This window comes from Culex pipiens, chromosome 2, assembly GCF_016801865.2.
Source record: "Culex pipiens pallens isolate TS chromosome 2, TS_CPP_V2, whole genome shotgun sequence".
Taxonomy (NCBI): Eukaryota; Metazoa; Arthropoda; class Insecta; order Diptera; family Culicidae; genus Culex; species Culex pipiens.
Genome location: NC_068938.1, coordinates 217,410,626 through 217,429,583, shown reverse-complemented (window position 1 = coordinate 217,429,583; position 18,958 = coordinate 217,410,626). Strand labels below are relative to the sequence as shown.

General features: G+C 33.6%; 2 protein-coding genes across 5 annotated transcripts in view; one reads left to right on the top strand and one right to left on the bottom strand.

Moving 5' to 3' along the window:
• The first annotated feature begins 325 nt into the window (after window positions 1-325).
• LOC120432581 (parkin coregulated gene protein homolog) lies at window positions 326-11,043 on the top strand. 2 transcript variants are annotated; one of them, XM_039597816.2, is made up of 4 exons: window positions 326-856; window positions 3,862-4,143; window positions 4,217-4,366; window positions 10,089-11,043. In XM_039597816.2, exons 1-4 carry the CDS (start codon window positions 658-660, stop codon window positions 10,247-10,249), a joined length of 792 nt encoding a protein of 263 aa, XP_039453750.1. In that variant the 5' UTR covers window positions 326-657; the 3' UTR covers window positions 10,250-11,043. The 2 variants fall into 2 exon arrangements, with proteins under 2 accessions (XP_039453750.1, XP_039453751.1); XM_039597817.2 differs by having other exon boundaries at window positions 328-838.
• LOC120432578 (cytochrome b5 reductase 4) overlaps window positions 10,660-18,958 on the bottom strand; it is a 98,685-nt gene continuing 90,386 nt past the window's right edge. For all 3 annotated transcript variants that reach the window (XM_039597813.2, XM_039597812.2, XM_039597811.2), the window contains exons 6-7: window positions 14,872-15,203; window positions 10,660-11,531 (exon numbers count right to left, since the gene is read on the bottom strand). In XM_039597813.2, the coding sequence (XP_039453747.1) occupies window positions 14,945-15,203 (259 nt within the window). In that variant the 3' untranslated portion in view covers window positions 10,660-11,531; window positions 14,872-14,944. The remainder of the gene's footprint in view (window positions 11,532-14,871; window positions 15,204-18,958) is intronic.

The window sequence follows — 18,958 nt, the reverse complement described above, 5'->3', positions numbered from 1 at the left end:
GCACAAAATTCGGTCGAGGAAAATCGCAGCCTTTTGCGCAACCGGGTTACCATGGTGAGCCGAAAAACAAAACAGTTTCAGCTTGTCGGAGTAGGCTTTTCCTTCCCTTCCTGGCCTGTTTAGGTGTGCCATCCTGTAGTGGCAAAACAGTCCTTTGTGATATTTCTTATACATTTAGTTAGTTCTAATTGACTTTTACTAAAAAATATATTTATGACAATATTTTTTGGTAACTTTATCAACCTCGAACATGCATTTTTATGTTTCAAGTTTTGAATCAGAATTAAGTTAAGCCATTCAATCGTTTATCCCTAGTACCAAACAGTGAAAGGATTCGCGAAAAGCGCGAAAGCAGTTCGATGTAAAAGCATTTTCCTCGTCGACGGCGAAACTCGCTGTTTGTTTGTTATCGCGACCGAGTTCGGATCGGGAGCAGCTGGAAGGAAAATTACTTCACTCCCCATTTTTCCCTCTGGCTTGCTTGGATTAGGTGAAATTTGAGCAAACTTTTAACAAAGTTGAAACAAGTTGCTTTTAAAAAGTCAAGAAAATCAAGATAAAAATCACATTAGTCGCCTCAAGGTAGTCGAACCACGAGTTTCATCGACTGGAAGAGTTTAAATCTTCTTCAAAGAAAAACATCTAAAAGAAGAAGAAATGGCGACAAAATCGTCTTCGGCCTCGTACACGATCGAAGCTCGGCCGTTCGCGACCTCGGCGAAGCTGGTGGCTCGAAGGCCGGTGAAAAGTGCCCCGTCGTTGCGGCCCGTGCCAGCGTTCTCCATCGAGTCCCTGCAGAAGAACACGCTGGTGATGGGTCCGCCCAAGGCGCAAAAACGTGAGTATCGTCAACATGGTGAGTAATTTGATACAATATTTTTTCACGATTTTTGTAAGGATTATTATTTTATGATTTGTTTTTATTAGAATCGGATCGATTACAGTTCTCTCAAAATAAATAGACAAGGCCAAACAGTGTCCTTCATCGTTCACTCAATCAATTTTCTAGACCAGAGACTCCAGAACATTCCGTTTTTCATTCACACTAAATATCGATGCCCGTGTGCTTTCTTGTACTAACTAAATATGATTCCCAGCAAGCTTAGTAATAGAGGGCACAAGGGCATTGATATGAAGATTCGAAATGAAAATAAGTGAATTCCAGTACAATTTAAATCTAAAGAAATGAGTTGTTCCAAAATTTACATAGTTAATCAAAGAGATTTTCACTCTTTGATTTTTAATTGTTTTGTTTTGATTTTTATGGTTATCATAATAATTTAAATCCATGATACCTAATTTGACCTCATGTAATAAAAACTGTTTAAGGATTAATTAGATAACTTTGGAATTTGATACTCAAAAATTTTAAACTGTGTCGTATTAACAGCTTTCAGCTTTCAAATTTCACTTTGCTATCAGAGTGCTTGTAACTTGCACGTTTTAAAAACGTTTTCAAAATAAATCTTATGCTCTTCCATTTTGTTTTGTTAAACGTTTGAAAGTTTACGAATTGTCATGGTTACAGGTTTTCACAAGCTTTAAAAAGCATTTGGATGTTTGGATCTTTTATTGGGGTAACATATTTTGTAAGGATCTTGAATAGAACAATTATTATTCATAATCAACTATAGACTAAGGCAAACCTATAAAACTATACAAATTGTCATTTTAAAATCAAACTCAAAAGTTTTGGCCAACTAAAAATCAGTGCAACTCTCTGAGATTTCGGTAATTCGATTTTTTTTGTACTTTTTAATTTGCCTGAAACTTTTTTGGTGTCTTTGGTATGTCCAAAGAAGCCATTTTGCGTCATTAGTTTGTCCATATAATTTTCCATACAAATTTGGCAGCTGTCCATAAAAAAATGATACATGAAAATTCAAAAATCGGTATCTTTTGAAGAATTTTTTTGATCAAATTGGAGTTTTCGGAAAAGTTGTAGGTATGGATAAGTACTACACTGAAAAAAATGACATTCAGTAATTTTTTTTGGTGATTTCTAATTTTACTTTTTGTCACTAAAACTTGATTTGCAAAAAACACTATTTTTATTTTTTTTATTTTCTGATATGTTTTAGGAGACATCAAATGCCAACTTTTCAAAAATTTCCAGAATGTGCAAAAAATCTTTGACCGAGTTATGAATTTTTGAATCAATACTGATTTTTTCAAAAAAAAATCGAAATATTGGTCGCAAACATTTTTCAACTTCATTTTCGATGTAAAATAGAATTTGCAATCATAGTACTTCAGTGAAATTTTGATAAAGTGCACCGTTATCAAGTTATAGCCATTTTTAGGTAACTTTTTTGAAAATAGTCGCAGTTATTTTTTTTTAAATTAGTGCACATGTTTGCCCACTCTAAAAATTTGTTTTTTGAAAAGCTGAGAAAATTCTCTATATTTTGCTTTTTTGACCTTTGTTGATACGACCCTCAGTTGCTGAGATATTGCCATGCAAAGATTAAAAAACAGGAAATATTATGTTTTCTAAGTTTCACCCAAACACCCCACCATTTTCAAATGTCGATATCTCAGCAATAATGGTCCGATTTTCAATGTTAAAATATGAAACATTCGTGAAATTTTGCGATCTTTTCGAAAAGGGAGCGTTCTTTTATTACGTAACGCAGTTAGGGGGGGTGGGGGGAGGAGGTGTCGGCGTCTGTTACGAAATGTTACGAAAATTGGGGGAGGGGGGTTGTGATGAAAAATTATGTTACGTAACGCAAAATTTTCATATAAGCATTCTTAAAAATTTGCAAAAAGACCTTGTGTTACGCGTTACAGGGGGTAGGGGGGATCGCTCATCTGTTACGATTTATTATGTAGGGGGGGGGGGGGGAGGGAAGGGAGGTCAAAAATCCCAAATTTTGCGTTACGTAATAAAAGAACGCTCCCAAACAACATTTTTTTAAAATCAAGACTAACATTTAAAAAGAGCGTTATATTGAATGTTTGTCCCTTTTGAAATGTTAGTCAATATAGTTACATTTGTCCTGATTTGCCCCAGATGCCGGTGTTTGATGAAAAATAATTTAATATGATATTTTTTTCCAATTTATGGTCATAAATATACGTACTTATTATCCAGTTTTTTTTTATTGTATAAAATTAAATAGAAAATATTTAAGACGCTAAAATTTTAACAATTTTCTCTAAAAATCCAATTTAGTGCTGATAAATGCCGAATACAAATTATAATGCTTTAAATTTCTTATCGATTATTTAGGGGAACAGCATCTAATTCCAGCGTGCCTCTAATGTTGGCAGGTCAGAACTTTGACATTCAATTAAAGCTAATTAAAAGCGTTTTCAATTGAAATCGAGTGATAAATAGCTCAATCAGAAGTGAGCAAGCAAGTTTCTATCAAAAGTTTTGCAAAATTAGTTGTTTAAATAGTGAAAATCAGCAAATTGGATGGAGTTAGGAGCGAGAGCTTAACCTGCCAAACATACGAGAATTTCCCCTAGTATTCAACTGTTAATTGATTTCCGCAACCAAATCTAAATTTCTAGACAAAAATTTGTTTTTTTTTTTCAGTTTCGGGAATTCCAGGGACAAATTATAAAAAAAATCGGGGATTCGGGATCCCGGTTTAGGAAAAATCCCGGGAATTTTATCCCGAGAATTTCCGGGATGGACGCACTACTTCTTTCATATGAAAAGTGACAAAAATGTACAGAGTTTTTTCGGTCTTTATTGAATATCTCAGGATTGAAATCGAATTTTAGTTCTCAACTCAATTTGGCTCAAAATGCGCGTGCGACAAGATAGCACGACACGACGATTTTCTAAATTTAAATAATGATTGAAGTCTATTAAAAACTTGTTTCTTCCATTTCCCCCACTTTCAGACAAGCACCTGCTCCAGCAGAAGGCCACCTCGTTCCGGATGTACTACGACCGGGGCGACCTGCCCATCAAGATGGAGTACCTCACCGGGGGGGACAAAATCGCCTGGACCGTCGACATCGACAAGCTAGACTATGGCCTGTACCTGCCGCTGTTCTTCGACGGCCTTTCGGAAATTCGCCACCCCTACAAAACGTACGCCCGACAGGGAGTTCAGGACCTCATTTCCCACGGTGGGGACAAAATCTACCCAGTTATACCGCAGCTAATTATTCCGATCAAAAGTTAGTCACGCGACCGGGGTTTAATGTTGAATGTTTTTCAAAAACTTTGATTTATTTGGCTTGTTCCGTGTAGATGCGCTCAATACACGCCACATCGAGGTCATGTGTGTCACGTTGCGGATCATCCAGCAGCTGGTGATGGCCTCGGATCTGATCGGACCGGCGCTGGTGCCCTTCTACCGGCAGCTGCTGCCCATGTTCAACGCCTACAAAGTGAAAAATAGTGAGTATTGTGCAGCAGTAATCGATGTGGAGGCTTTGGGTTGGTTTAGGGGAGCATGGGGTTACTGGAGCACCTCAAACAGAGTATGGGGTACGGACATTTTAAAATTAATTTAAAACAATCCCTTCTTTTTATCATTTACAACAATCTTAAACAAAAAAAAATCGAATATTATCGAGATTTTATTCAATAAAAAAATGTTTGGATTGCTTTTTTTTTATTTCACGTTTCAAAAAATTTTGAAAATTAAATGAATTTTTAACCGTTTTTGAAGAATATTTATAAAGAAATTAAATCAATTATATGCTTTGTAATTGTAAAGCACTAAATATCCTATAGTTTGAAAAAAAATTGATTGATTTGAATCTGTTTAATTTCTTTCAACTTTTCATTTTTTTTCAGTAATTATTACTGTTAGATCTTGGAAATTTTAATTTATTTAGACCATTTTTATCTTAACATTATTTTTATTATGCCCTTTTCTTTAGATCTTTTCATTTTTTTTTCAAAGTTCTTGTCAGTCACTTTTGTTGGTTGCCAGAATTTTTATTGCTACTATTTGTCAAAACAAAAAATAAATAAATTGTATATTTTGGAATCCCAGCTCTCCTTTCCTCTACAGACAAATTCAACCCCATTTGTTCTGAATTGGAGCCACTTATCTTCTACAAACGTCTAGAACTGCCTCTGGGAAAATCGCGTGTCAGTGGCAATTAGTTTCGAAGGTTCTCTTTTTCGATGACCCTGACAGTGCCGTTCATTTGGATGGTATCTGCTTGTTTATTCCTTCGGCAGGGTAATATATTTCGATAGTTTGCTTCAGTCTATTTAGTTGGCCTTGAATTATTTAAGGAAACATTTGGACTAGTTTAGTTCATTTGTTCTGGACTGATTTACTTTTTATACATATGTTTCAATATTCATTTCACTAATATATTTAAAAAATTAAAAAGGCAAAAATAGCAATTTGATAATCGAAGCTTATAAGAAAACAAACACAATTTTTAAATTACATTTATCCAAACTTCTAGAAACTCGCTGAGCAAACTTTTCCCAAATTAAATTCACCACCCAAACAAGATAATCATTTTAATTTGGTTCGGAAAAGGGGTCGAATTGAAACTTCCCTCCGATTCTCGCCGCCCACAAAAACCCGGTTCGATGCTGATGACGATGTGGTCGGTTCTAATTTAAATATTGATCTTTGATAGCTAATCTATTTTTTTTGGTGCTGGGAGGACTCCAGTCAGGCTGGCTCGTTTTGGTGCCACCGTCAATAATCGCTCTTCTGGTGGGATTAAATTGTGGGTTTGGGGGGTGGGATGTTGGTTGGCGAGGGGAAAATGGGGAGAGTTTGCGGTGATGATAATTAATTTTATTAATTAGTTGAGGGATCGGTTTTTGGAACCGAATTAGTGTATAATGGGATTTTTGTTGACCCAAAAGTGGTTGTTGTTTTGGAATAGGTTGTATTAATACCGAAAATAACATGTAATTAGAGTGAAAAAACTCGATTAGATTTTTATACATATTTTTACGAAGCAAATCACTTCTTTTGTTTTATGTTTTTCTTCTTTGATTTTTAGTATTTTTATCATTGTTTTCTATTTAAAGTTGTAAGTCTATCCTACAAACTCAAATCATTATCATTTGCCTATTTACAGATTTGAATAATTGTCCAATAACTTTTTGAATATTTAGTGTTTTTTGTCATTTTTTATACCAAACAATTACCTTTTAAGTTAAGTTTTAGTATTTTTTGTCATTAAAATGTTGGCCGCTGTAAATATTTTTGATGATTATACACCTCGGATCTGTCCAAATTTAACCCACCGGAGGTCGCGTACGTGTACTTTGTACACAGTTTGTAAGGGCACTTGTAAGAAAGGCGAAAACACGCGACTTCCCGAAGGTTAAGGTGGAATTTATTATTTCTGGTGGAAAAATGAAGCATTTGGTGTATTGCATACCATGATTTGCGAGAATCCATGTTTCGGTAATTTTTCGGGTTAGTGTTGCCCACTGTAGACAAAGTAGATGTAGAAAAAAAAAATAATTTGTTGAACTCGAAACAATATTTATATTTAAATTAGTTTAACCTTAAACTAATCAGTGCTTTATGGACCTTTTCCAGATTAGAGAAAATTGAAAATTTAATAGAGGATCATTACGAAACATTGATGGAAATGCCCGATGCAAAGCCTCAACAGCGATTAGTAACACTACTAGTGTGGCCCAAACCGGCCAGCTAAATGGCTTTGTAAAAAGTTGAAAAATATTCAGTGGCGTTTTAGGAACCAAAAAGACCATATCATACATCTTTGCGCTTACTAAATAGCGAAAACGAATTAGGTTGATATTTTTAAGGGCATATGCCGTCAGATCGACATCCACCTTGTTTTTGAGGACAAAATTTGTGTAACATTCATCGTATAATTTTACTTGTGTGCCTCGGCAATTGTGCTCTGAAGCAAGTGTTGTTGCGTTTAAGAAAAGTGCGGTTTACTTCACCCAACGCATGGCTGCAAAGTTGTCATACATGTTTCTTCTTTGCTCAGTATTGGGACTGATTGTTAATTTACCCAAATTGTTTTAATCACCTTGCATTGTTTAATTTACGGGCTTTATCGGTAGTTTTCGGTGAAATTAAACTCACAAATTAGAAGAAAGAAATGAAACTGATAGGTGGATAGATGACTAGTGTCTTAGAAGAAGATTGAAAAGGACGGAAACTAAGTCAGCGAAAGGGCCATATGAGAAAGCGTACGTGTGTGATCAGGTCTTTTAACCTTCTAATTTGGCTGTGTACAAGTACTGAGTCGCAACCTCAGTAAGTGTACACAGACAAATCATCCCTGTGTGTCATCCAAACGTCCTGGAGTCATTTGGATGACACACAGGGATGATTTGTCTGTGTAAACTTACTGAGGTTGCGACTCAGTACTTGTACACAGCCAAATTAGAAGGTTAAAAGACCTGATCACACACGTACGCTTTCTCATATGGCCCTTTCGCTGACTTAGTTTCCGTCCTTTTCAATCTTCTTCTAAGACACTAGTCATCTATCCACCTATCAGTTTCATTTCTTTCTTCTAATTTGTGAGTTTAATTTCACCGAAAACTACCGATAAAGCCCGTAAATTAAACATGTTTCTTCTGTCGCGAAAGTTATCGGCTTTCCGTGTAGATAACGTCTTTTCGAAATCTGGTACAAACTACTCTTATAGGCTGGAAACAAGCGATTTGTTGATCCGTCTAAAAACACCGCTTTGTAGAAAGATAATTTTGTCAGCATTTTATACATTGCTATCAAATCGTCTCTTTGCTTGAATAAAACGATTATTTTGGTTCTAGGATTGAATGCATAAAGAACTTAGATGATTTCCTTAATTCCTGTTAAAATTTCGCTTGCTTGTATTACGACCAACATTGGTACAGCAATGTTCCCGATACTTTTTGCTATTTTGCTCTTGGTGAAAACTGTTTTTGTAACAAATTGTAGCTCAGGTGCACTCAACATTTTTTCTAGTTCAATGTCGAAGAGATCCTTTGTAGAAGTTTCAAAGAACACAAAGTGTGGTACGCCAGTTTCGACTTTTGTCAAATTTTTAATAACTGATGGGAGATAGTAGATCGGGTTCAGTGCTATAGTAGATCCAGTTGAACAAAATATGAACAATTTCAAGATCCAACTCGTCCGCTCCATTATGGAAACTGAACTGTCGTGGCATGTAGCTTAAAACACGTATGTTTTCAACCTTCCGCAGTATTATATATATTCCGAAGTATTTTTTTTATCGAAAATGATTGTCCATTACTGTCCTTTTAAACTTTTAAAGTTAAATCTGATAAAGACTGTGAAACACTTTCCAGAATGGTAGTCAGGAAAGGCAGTTAACTTCGGATCCCGGGCAGACGATAATAACAAAATTCATGCCATTTCAATAACAAATACTGTTAAAATAACAGAAATTGTTATGGATTCTTCATGAAAAATACATTTTTGCATAAGGGTTTTATAACAGTTTGTGTTATAATAACAAAATTTGTTATCGGTCTGATATTGGTTAAAAGCAAAAACAACTTTGGAATAACATTTTTTGTTAGGGAAGAATACCTACAACTGTTATTGTGATGATCGGATTAGTTGTTTAAAATAACAAAAAATAACAACAAAGATTTGTTAGAAGAATAACTAAAGTGTTATTTGTCTGTTATTACAATTACTATCCAATTACAAAAATTTCATAACGACGAATAACAAATCTTGTTATAAATAACATAATATGTTATTGGCCTGGTATTTTCAAATATCAAAAAATGTTATCCCCACGTTATTTCCGTCTGCTTCGGGTCCATTTGACGTAATCTCCTGAAACTTAAAAAAATATTTTTATATTGTTGATATTTTTCAAATTATTTACATTATAAACGTAGATGTTTGGGTTTTAAAAGATCGGAAATGTTATGCACTTTGATCCCAAAATCGGTGTTATATCCGCTCCAAAATGTTTATTTAGCAACTCTATGGTAAAACATTGGCATTCAGATAAATAAAAAGTTTGCAAATTTACAGAGTTGTATGAAATTTTATACTAAGTAATTGGTAAACTTTATATGCAATCCAAATTATTTTTGTTATCAGTCAAAGATGCCGATTTGGGGTTGGCAGACTGGATTAATGATGATTTATCAACAAATAACTTTAAATATGTGTACAAACTGTTCTTGCATTTTGTTTAAGTATTTCTTATGGAACTTTTTATTGAAATCAACTTTTCTAAAGCTCATGAAAAAATGTTGGGCACGAGTTTCTCAACAAAACGTAGTATTAGGTTTCTGTCAAACATTGAATTGTTTACATGTTTCATCACAAAATGTGCATAGTGCTCAAGGGGTGTACAGACTTTGTTACATACTGTATCTATCCATTAATGTGCTTTTAAGGCTACAATCTGATAAGTTCGGCAAAATAAGGTGAACTGCGTAGTATTTGTTATGATAATACTTTTCACATTCAACCCTTTTTTTTCTTGTCACACAAAAAAACTGCAAAATGTCTTCTAGCGTCACTTTTTTACTAGAAAAGCCGACAAAATTATTTGAAAAATCAGTTCTTTTTATCGTTTGTAATCTTTGTTACTAACTTGTATGATGCCAAATTGATCTTTAAAATTGAAAAAAAATAGTACCATAATGTCAACATCTAGTTTGAAATTTTAATTTGATATTAATAAAGACCCATCAATTCAAAAATTACTAATGTCTAATCTCTTATTGACTTTATCTATCCTTCTTAAATCATGAAATCTTTTTTTCCAGTTTTGAATCTTGAAAAAGGATGGAAAAGGAAAACTTTTTGAATCAACCCCAGAAAATTATATTTATAAATTGAAAACGGCAAAGCAACTAAAAATAAGCAAAACAAAGCAAAGCAACTAATAATAAGAAAAATCCTTTTTGAATAGATGTATTAAAATTGGAGTTACATTTTTTTCCAGATAGCTTAGTACAATCGAGTGTACGTTATTTGGAATACAGTTTACATTGTATTTTTGTATATTTTTATTAAAAAAAGCTATGTCTCCTTTTGATTCCAAATCAGCAAACTTAATTGTTCCAATAATTCGTCAAGATGACCCAAAGCCAATGCAACAACCAACCAATCTTTGTCCAATTAATTGAGCTTCAATTCTTATCCATTCTTACCACCTCTCTCCAGTAAACTCGGGCGACGCCATCGACTACGGCCAGAAGAACAACCTGAACGTGGGCGACCTGATCGACGAGACGCTGCAGGTGCTTGAGCGGCACGGTGGCGAGGATGCCTTCATCAACATCAAGTACATGGTTCCGACGTACGAGTCGTGCTACCTGAACTAAAGTTGCTGCTGCTGCGTGAGGCGAATTAATTAAGTGGATTATTTGGTGTTTTCTTTCCTTCGTTAATTACCGCTAAATATTAGAAAAGTGCCAAATTAGTCAGGTAAACAAGTTGATGATAGGATCGGGAACGCTGTGGATGGGTTGGGAAAAGATGGCGCTTTGATGGATCACTTTGCTGCTAACGTCGTTGACTGCTTCAAATTCCAAGATAATTGCTAAAAGTGGTAATGTTCCTGAATTGTTATTTCTAGCTTAGAATTTGAATGTTGTCATCGTCACAGCAAAATTAATTAAACTCTTTTAGTTAAATAAAAATTGCTGCAATAAAATCACTTACCAAATTCAGATAGATGGTTTGCACACATGATTACTCAATTAGATAAATAAAATGTTATAGAAAAAAAATATTTCAAAATAAATAAATTTATTTCACCACTAATCTCTCCGACTTTCCATCTTTTTACAACATTGCTCGCTACTGTACATTACATTACGCTAAATATGAACCATTTGATGATGATTTCACTGAAATATCAATATTTTCTGCTCTACTTGTCTGTTGTTATACTTTTGTCCTGTATACTACTTGTTGTTCCGCGATTTTAAAATGTTATCTTTTTTTTCGTAATGAGAAACAGAAACAAAAATGTCACTTTTGGTCTTCTATCATGGTTACAAAAATCAAAGTTTCAGATTGTTTCAACTACTTTGGTGTGTTGTGTGTGCGACATTGATGGCGGTGTTTTCGCGTGCTCATCTACTTTTTGCTTGTGTTTTTCTCTCTTCCTAAAGCTGACCAGAAAATGTGCACTTTACAACATTGTTTTTTTTAACTGTTGCTGCTACTTTTTTCTATTATGTTGATTGGTGTGAAGATGCTGCTGGTTTGGGTGTCTTTTAACGGTGCTATAAGTTCCATTAAGATGATAATGGTTTTTCGTCCCGTTTCTTGGTAATTTTCTGATTTTCTCATTTCCTGTTCAGCAAGTTTTTTATCGCTTTTCTCTTTCATAACAAATTGTTTTCGACGAAGTAAATGTTCACGATATTGTCTAGCTACTTTCGGCTAACGGATTCCACGCCACTTTTTTTGTCGAGCTTTCTGAAAGCTCACCTTTTCCTGTAATTAATGATATATGCCTGTGTGATGTGATGGGAATTGTAGTATAACTTTCGTTTCAGAGGGGAAATCTCCTCGGTTTTGGCGTAGATGTTGTTGTTGTTGGAGGGCAGGATAATCTTGGTTTTTTTTCTATTATCCGGTTGTTTATGATTGTATCTGTGGAAGAAAATAAATTTAGTTTTGGTATCTCATTTAGTTATGAAGGTTTATTTTTAGATTACTGTATTTCAAACATTTTGCCACAGTCCACTCTCTGGTCGAATATCGAAGGGATCATCAAAAAAAATCAGTTTACAGAACGTTCCATAAATTACAAATCAAAAATCAAAAAAAAAAATTAAATTTAACCATTATCCAGGCAAATGTAACCAGATTTTATTCTGTAGGGTTGTGAAGTTATCAAACTGAACCGAAAAACGCTTTTAGTTGAAATAGATTTTTTGAAAAAAATATCTTAATGTTAAAAGCGTTATTCAGTTTTTCGCATGGTAAACAAACCTCCAGGAAAATTTCATATAAAATTCGTTTTTCAATAACTTTTTTGACAGCTTGAAAACCCGCGTAACCTAACATTTTTATCCATCTTCCTTGTCTAAAGCTTCGATTTGCAAAAAAAAATGTCGTGGCAAGTCATGAGAAAGCGAGTAAATTGACAATTGAAAAGTATTTTTGGACCAAATCTAGAGATTTTTTTTGAAAAGGTTTAATGAACAAAATTTCCAATTTTCGCTTTTTGGGTGTTTTTTAAAACCGCCTTGAGTCAGGAATTTCAAAAACACCAAGAAAAAAAGCTTTAGACATGAAACTCGAGGAATTAATCCATCCAGAAAGAATATCGAGCAAAGAAGAGCATCCAAGTATGCCGTTTGGAGGGACTGAAGAAACTACAGTACTTGTTCGGTAACTGGGCTGAACAAAAATTTACTAGGGGGCCAACGATGCATGATATATTCGGGATGAAATATAAAAATAGAAGTTACTCAAATTTGTTGGATGACGTTTTAAGGCTTCGATTGTAGAGGAGACAATTTTATGAAAGTTTGAAGAAGACGCCAAATTTCTAGCTCATGATCTACACTAGATATACGCAATTTTTGCAAAAAAAAATCGAATATGGCATTTTTTTGGTGATAACTTAAAAGTTTAACAGCAAAAGTTTTTGAGCCTTTATTGAGGAGTTATAACTAGAGGTGGGCAAAAAAAGAGCGAGCCGCTCAAAGAGCCGGCTCATTAACAAGAGCGAACGAACCACGGCTCACAAAAAAAGATCCGCGGTTCTTTTTTAAACTCCGGTCTTTTGAAAGAACCGTTCCGTTTGATTGAATTTTCAACAAATTGTTGTGTTAAATTTGTTTTTGAGCATTGAAAATATAATTTCAAATATTTCAATACTAATAAAAAGTATCCCAACATTGTTCCTTGGTGTACTTTTTCGAGTACCGTCATCAGGGTCATTGGGTCTGAAGGGTGCAATTGGTTTATACAAATTTCGACATTTTTGTATGACTCAATCTCACCCCCCCAGACCCAATGTCACCCCTGATGACGGTACTTTAGGATAAAAATCGGCAGGTTAAAGAGGGGCTATTTCCCGTCATTTTCAGAGCTGAATCGTCACTTTTCAAGCTCATATTTTCAGCTTTCTATTTTTTTAAATTCCAAAAGGAAATGATATTATAAACAAAATGACGATACTTTTCATTTTACTTATCGTATATTAAAGTATTACCCGAATACAAATTTCAGCATTTCAAATAGCTTACCTTGTAAATTAATACCAAAAGTCTTCTAAATAGCTTAGAGATTTTGGAAATAAACTAAATCCTCTTGCCCGAATAAACTCATAGACTTTGTAGTTCAAATCAAAATGTAGAAAAGAGATAACAGATTTTTTTCTCTAAATAAAATATCAGCATTAGTTCAATTTTGGCAGAGATAAACGCAATTTTAAAATTGAAAGCAATTTCTCCAAATTTAATTTTGGATGCCATTCAATTATTCAAACGTTTAGGTTCGAGTAGAAATGTTGACAATGAGACCGTTAAGCCCTTTGGTTTTCAAGGGCATCTTCTCGTTTTAGTTATTTTTTCCAAATTATTTATATTATTCCAATGTTAAATAGCTTTAAAATCGCACCATACCTACAAAATATCATTTTCATCCATATTTTGAAAAAGAGCGAAAGAGCCGTTCAAAAGAGCGGCTCTTTTTAATGAGCGAACGAAAATGAGCGGCTCCTAAAAAAGAGCGGTTTTGCCCACCTCTAGTTATAACTATTTTTAAGTGATTTTGAGCCTATTTTCAAGTATTTTTGTTTTCAAAGCGGCGCATTTTGGCGCAAAACCGAACAATGCATCTGAAAGTACACACTTCCATCTACATTTCTTGTCTATTTTTGGATATATCAGTTTGAATTTAATTTTTTTTCCAATTTATATTGTACACGTAATCTCTTGGAAACTAGGTAATTAAAGAATAAATTGATTCATGTTCATGGAAAATACATTGTCTATGAAGAAAATCACGCCTTACTTTCTAAAATGATCAAATAGTAAAGAAAATACTTGATTTTAATGAATAACATTTATTTTATATTTAAACTTATATTATTTATGGGCTAAACATGTGTTTGTTAATCATTTAAGAACGTTCGTCATAGTTTTCTTCATAAATCATTATATTTTCAATAAACTTCAATCAATTTACTCTTGAATTGCCGATTATCACCTCGTTTTCAATAAGATTCACCCAAGTTTACTGTACTTTCTTAAAAGATTCAGTAAGTTAAACCTTGGGTTCTTATTCTTAAAATTAATAATATCATTAAAATTTATATTTAAATTTACAAAAGTTTGAATTCTCAAAATAATACGAAAAACTTTAATTCTCAAATTTTTAATTTGTTCTTTATTTTAAGTTTGAATGAGGCAAATCAAGAAAATGTATGAGGGGAAACCTCTCTTCGGGATTTCACCGACAGGTGGCGCAGATCCCTCCCAAAATTACCAAAGTGTTAGATTCTTGTAAGGAATTCATCTCATTTTTCCTTACAACTTTACCCAAGGGCGCATGCGAATTTTCCCATACATATTTCAACGACCTATTGGGATAGTTACTTACTTTTGTCTAAAGAATCAAACCAAGAGGTATCTCTTGAGATTTTCCAAAATTTTAATTTTTTTTGTCACCCTAATGTGCACACATTTTTTTATTTTTCAGTTGATTTGTAAATTAAAACTCATTTTTGAAACGCTACCATATTGATACCCAGAGGGTGTCAAGAACACGAAGTGTGGTTCTGTGCTACTACCATAAAATGTAAAATATTCAGAGCACCCGTATAGAATGTTTATAATAACGAAGGGTGCATTACGGAGAATCTGGCGTATGGTATTTGCATTCCCCCCAGAGCTTCATGCTCTATTTTCAGCATCATCCTCTCAGAATCTAAAAGCCAGTTTGCGCTATGGAAATAACCTGCCTCATTCCTACTAACCTCGATCCATCATCATCACAGACCATGTGCGCCGGCCAGCCAGCAGCAATCAATGTCCGCCCGTCCTCCGCCCTTAACCCTGGAAGCTGTGCAGATGGGTCATGTTGTGGCCAGCGTGCTCCAAATGCTGGCAGCACAGCTCGTTGAACGGCTTCGGACCGCACACACACACAAAGCTCGCATACAGCGGCGAGTCCACGCTGGTCAACCGGCGGGCGATTTCCTCCGAAATCCGACCCTGCTCGTGGACGAACGTCGTCGTCACTGTGCTGGATGCCGTGGTGCTCGGTGGTGGTGGGTCCACGTCCGATAGGAAGTGCTTGACCGACAGTCTGGATGACGAGCGAGCCCGGTTTGTGTTCGTCGTGGTGGAGGCGGCCATGTCACGTGGTCAGATTGTGCATTTGACGTGCAGGTTTTTGGGAAGGCAGAGAGGGAGGAAGACAAAAGATAAGCAAATTTATTATCGGAGATAGGGCTGGAAATTGTGGAATTGCAAGCGTACGAAATTGATGAGATTTTGCCGGATTTTGCGCAGCGGGATTAAATTTATTTGCTATTCTATGCTAATCAAATCTAACTTCTAATTCGAATCGAAACTATTTGTTATGCATACAAGATAGAAATGTGAGAAATTAAAAAGAGCTGAAAATATCGTAAAAAATACATCAAATTTTCCGAGATATCTCGAAATGCAAAATGAGGGCTTAGATCACACAAAATTTAAACTTAAGGATGATGTATCTCAGCAACCAGCAGTCCGATCAAAAATTGTAAGAAATTTTCTACGCATTTCAAAAATATCTTTTGTAGGTGTGCTTTTTCTTCACGAAATGATGTAAGTCTGTTGCAATTTTTTTCTTCAAAATTTTAATGTTATTTTATGTGCAATTAACTTAAAACTACTTAAAATGCATTTCTTTGCGTTTATAATAATTTTAAACATGGTTGAATTAAAATTATTTTGTGATTATGTGATTTTTAATGAACAGTAACGCAAGAAAAAATATTTTTTTTACCTAAAAAAACAATATTTTGGTAAAACTATTTCATTTTTTTTGTACTGCTAAATAATGCATTTTTTAAGCCATTTTACATTGAAATGTTGAAAATCTGGCAAGCTATTAAAATTTTGCAAAGTTGTAGCTTATCATTAGAATCATTTTTTCATTTTAAGAACATTTTTTTTTTATTTAGCTGTTTATCACTAAAAGTTGAATTCCCAAAATGTATATTTGAAATTTTGATTTTTTTTATATGAATTAGGGTTTTTTTTTTTAAATATCGAAAATTAGTTTCTGACATACCGTAAAACGGGGTGACTTTGATAGGTTTGCGATTTTTCCGCACAATGAAGAGTACAATTAAAATACGTACGGAATGGTTTGGAATCATACTGACCGTGGTAGAGACGTGTTCAAAGTACCCAAAAAGAACTTTTCATAAAATTTTGAAATTTTTGAAAAGTTAGTTAACTATAATTGAGAAAATGTTGATGAAAGCCATTATTTTAAACTTCTCAAAGTGTCATAATTTTCTCAATGAACATGATTTTGAATCGGAAAACGGAATGCATTTTTGGATTATTTGGACAATTTTCCACTAGGAGAAGGTTAAATACGTTTGTAAATAATAAATAATATGTGTTTTTGAAACACAATTAAAAAAAATCTCCAAATTTATAGGCAATTCCAGTTGAACAAATTTCATGTCAAATGTGAAAACTTGTGATTCTTTGCTTCTAATTCAGTATAAAATGCAATATAAATCGGTAATTTTATAAACAAAACTAGTTTTAACAAATTTCAGGCAAAATTTCGACATTTTAACAATTTTACCTAAAATTTATATGTATTTTGTTAAAAAGCTTATAAACAAAGTTAACTAAATATTAAACATTGTTTTTTTTTTCTTAAAAACTATATCAGCTACTTTAGTGATAGTACATTTAACGTACAAATAAAGTTTGAACATCTTACATATGATTTTAACAAGAAAAACTATGACTATCAAAGTCACCCCGGAATTTAAAATGAACATTTTTAATGTAACTATTTTTCTAAACACTATTGAAAAAACTTTTTTCCAAAATAGTGCATGGACTTTGTGTGGCCTACCCCAGTACATGTTTTAAAAATAATAATCTTGAGAAAAACCTTACCTCTTGGAAAATATTCCAAAAACAAATTGAAATCCTATCAAAGTCACCCCGGTTTACGGTATACAGTTTGTAAAAAAAGTATTTACACCCCTTGGGCACTATGCACATATTGTGATGAAACATCTAAACAATTTAATGTTGACAGAAACCCAGTACTACGTTTTGTTCAGAAACTCATGCCAGACATTTTGCTACAAAAAGCTCATGAAAAGATGATTTCTATAAAAAGTTATATAACAAAGACTATTACGAAAATAAAAAAGGTGCATAAAAGTTTGTACACCTTTCGAAAAATTAACATAAATAATGTTATTTGTTGACAAATCACCATAAATCCAGTCTCCCAACTCCAAATAGGCATCCTTGACTGATTAAAAAAATAATTTGGATTGAAGATAAAGTTTACTAACTACTTAGTATAAAAGTTTATGTAACTCTGGAAATTCTATATAAAACTTATCTAAACTTAATTTTGCAAACTTTTAATTCAACTAAATGTCAATATATTACCATAGAATTGCTAAATAAACATTTTGAAGTGGGTATAACACCGTTTTGGGGGTATTTGTATCGATAGAATAGATTTTTCGTTGGAATTTCGTACCAACCCGGAATTACGTCGTCGGAAAATCCGCCGGCATCTGAACCGGTCCACAATTCACAAGTCAACCTATGTGGCATCAGCAAGGGCATAAAATTTCCGATCTTTTGATACCCATACATCCAGGTTTTCTATAAAACCCACGTTTTTAAATACCTAAGCAAAAACGTTGTTATGGTTTCGTTTGAGCAACCTGCCAAAAATGTATGGAATTCGTAATTTTTGTTCTCGTGGATCAAACTTACTTTTTGCCCAGGAATTTAAAAACGTAGGTTTTAATTAATTAATTGTGTTTTTATTAGAATTTAACAGTTCTGCTCCAGGATGTTACATTTGCAATTCAGAGATTTGGAGAACCTTTCAACTGAGATCAATTCATAAGCCTTTGCAGGGAGGATACATATTTCTACGTTTAGATTTTGCTAACTGGGTGTTCTTTTAGGGAAATTTTATGCCCTTTCCGATTCCACATAGGTTGACTTGTAAATCGTGTACCGGTTCGGATGCCGGCGGATTTTCCTACGACGTAATTCCGGGTTGGTACGAAATTCCAACGAAAAATCTATTCTATCGATACTAATACCCCCAAAACGGTGTTATACCCACTCCAAAATGTTTATTTAGCAATTCTATGGTAATATATTGACATTTAGTTGTATTAAAAGTTTGCAAAATTAAGTTTAGATAAGTTTTATATAGAATTTCCAGAGTTATATAAACTTTTATACTAAGTAGTTAGTAAACTTTATATTCAATCCAAATTATTTTTTTAATCAGTCAAAGATCCCTATTTGGAGTTGGGAGACTGGATTTATTATGATTTGTCAACAAATAACATTATTCATGTTAATTTTTCGGAAGGTGTACAAACTTGTTTTGCACCTTTTTTATTTTCGTAATAGTATTTGTTATATAACTTTTTATATAAATCATCTTTTCATGAGCTTTTTGTAGCAAAATGTTTGGCATGAGTTTCTGAACAAAACGTAGTACTAGGTTCCTGTCAAACTTTAAATTTTTTACATGTTTCATCACAAAATGTGCATAGTGCCCAAGGGGTGTAAGTACTTTTTTTACATACTGTAGCCACACAAAAAAATCGTATCAAAATAAAAATTAGTTTTCAACTAACGAAATATTGGAAACGACAGGTCCGATTTTGTAATCGGAATTTGTTCTGAACATTGTTTGTTTTTAGAACTTTTCAAAAAATGGCTTGATTTTTAATTTTTTTTTAAATCAGAAAGTTTTACAAAAGTTCAAATTTTTAGCTATTTAAACAAGTTTTTTTTTCTAAATTATTTTTGATCGCGCAAAGCAGTAGG

Bases quoted from the DNA above. Each gene is read 5' to 3' on its own strand.
- LOC120432581 (XM_039597816.2), top strand. From the start codon at position 658: ATGGCGACAAAATCGTCTTCGGCCTCGTACACGATCGAAGCTCGGCCG. The intron at 857-3,861 runs GTGAGTAATTTG...CCCCACTTTCAG, and splicing joins ACGTGAGTATCGTCAACATG to ACAAGCACCTGCTCCAGCAG. The intron at 4,367-10,088 runs GTGAGTATTGTG...ACCTCTCTCCAG, and splicing joins CGCCTACAAAGTGAAAAATA to TAAACTCGGGCGACGCCATC.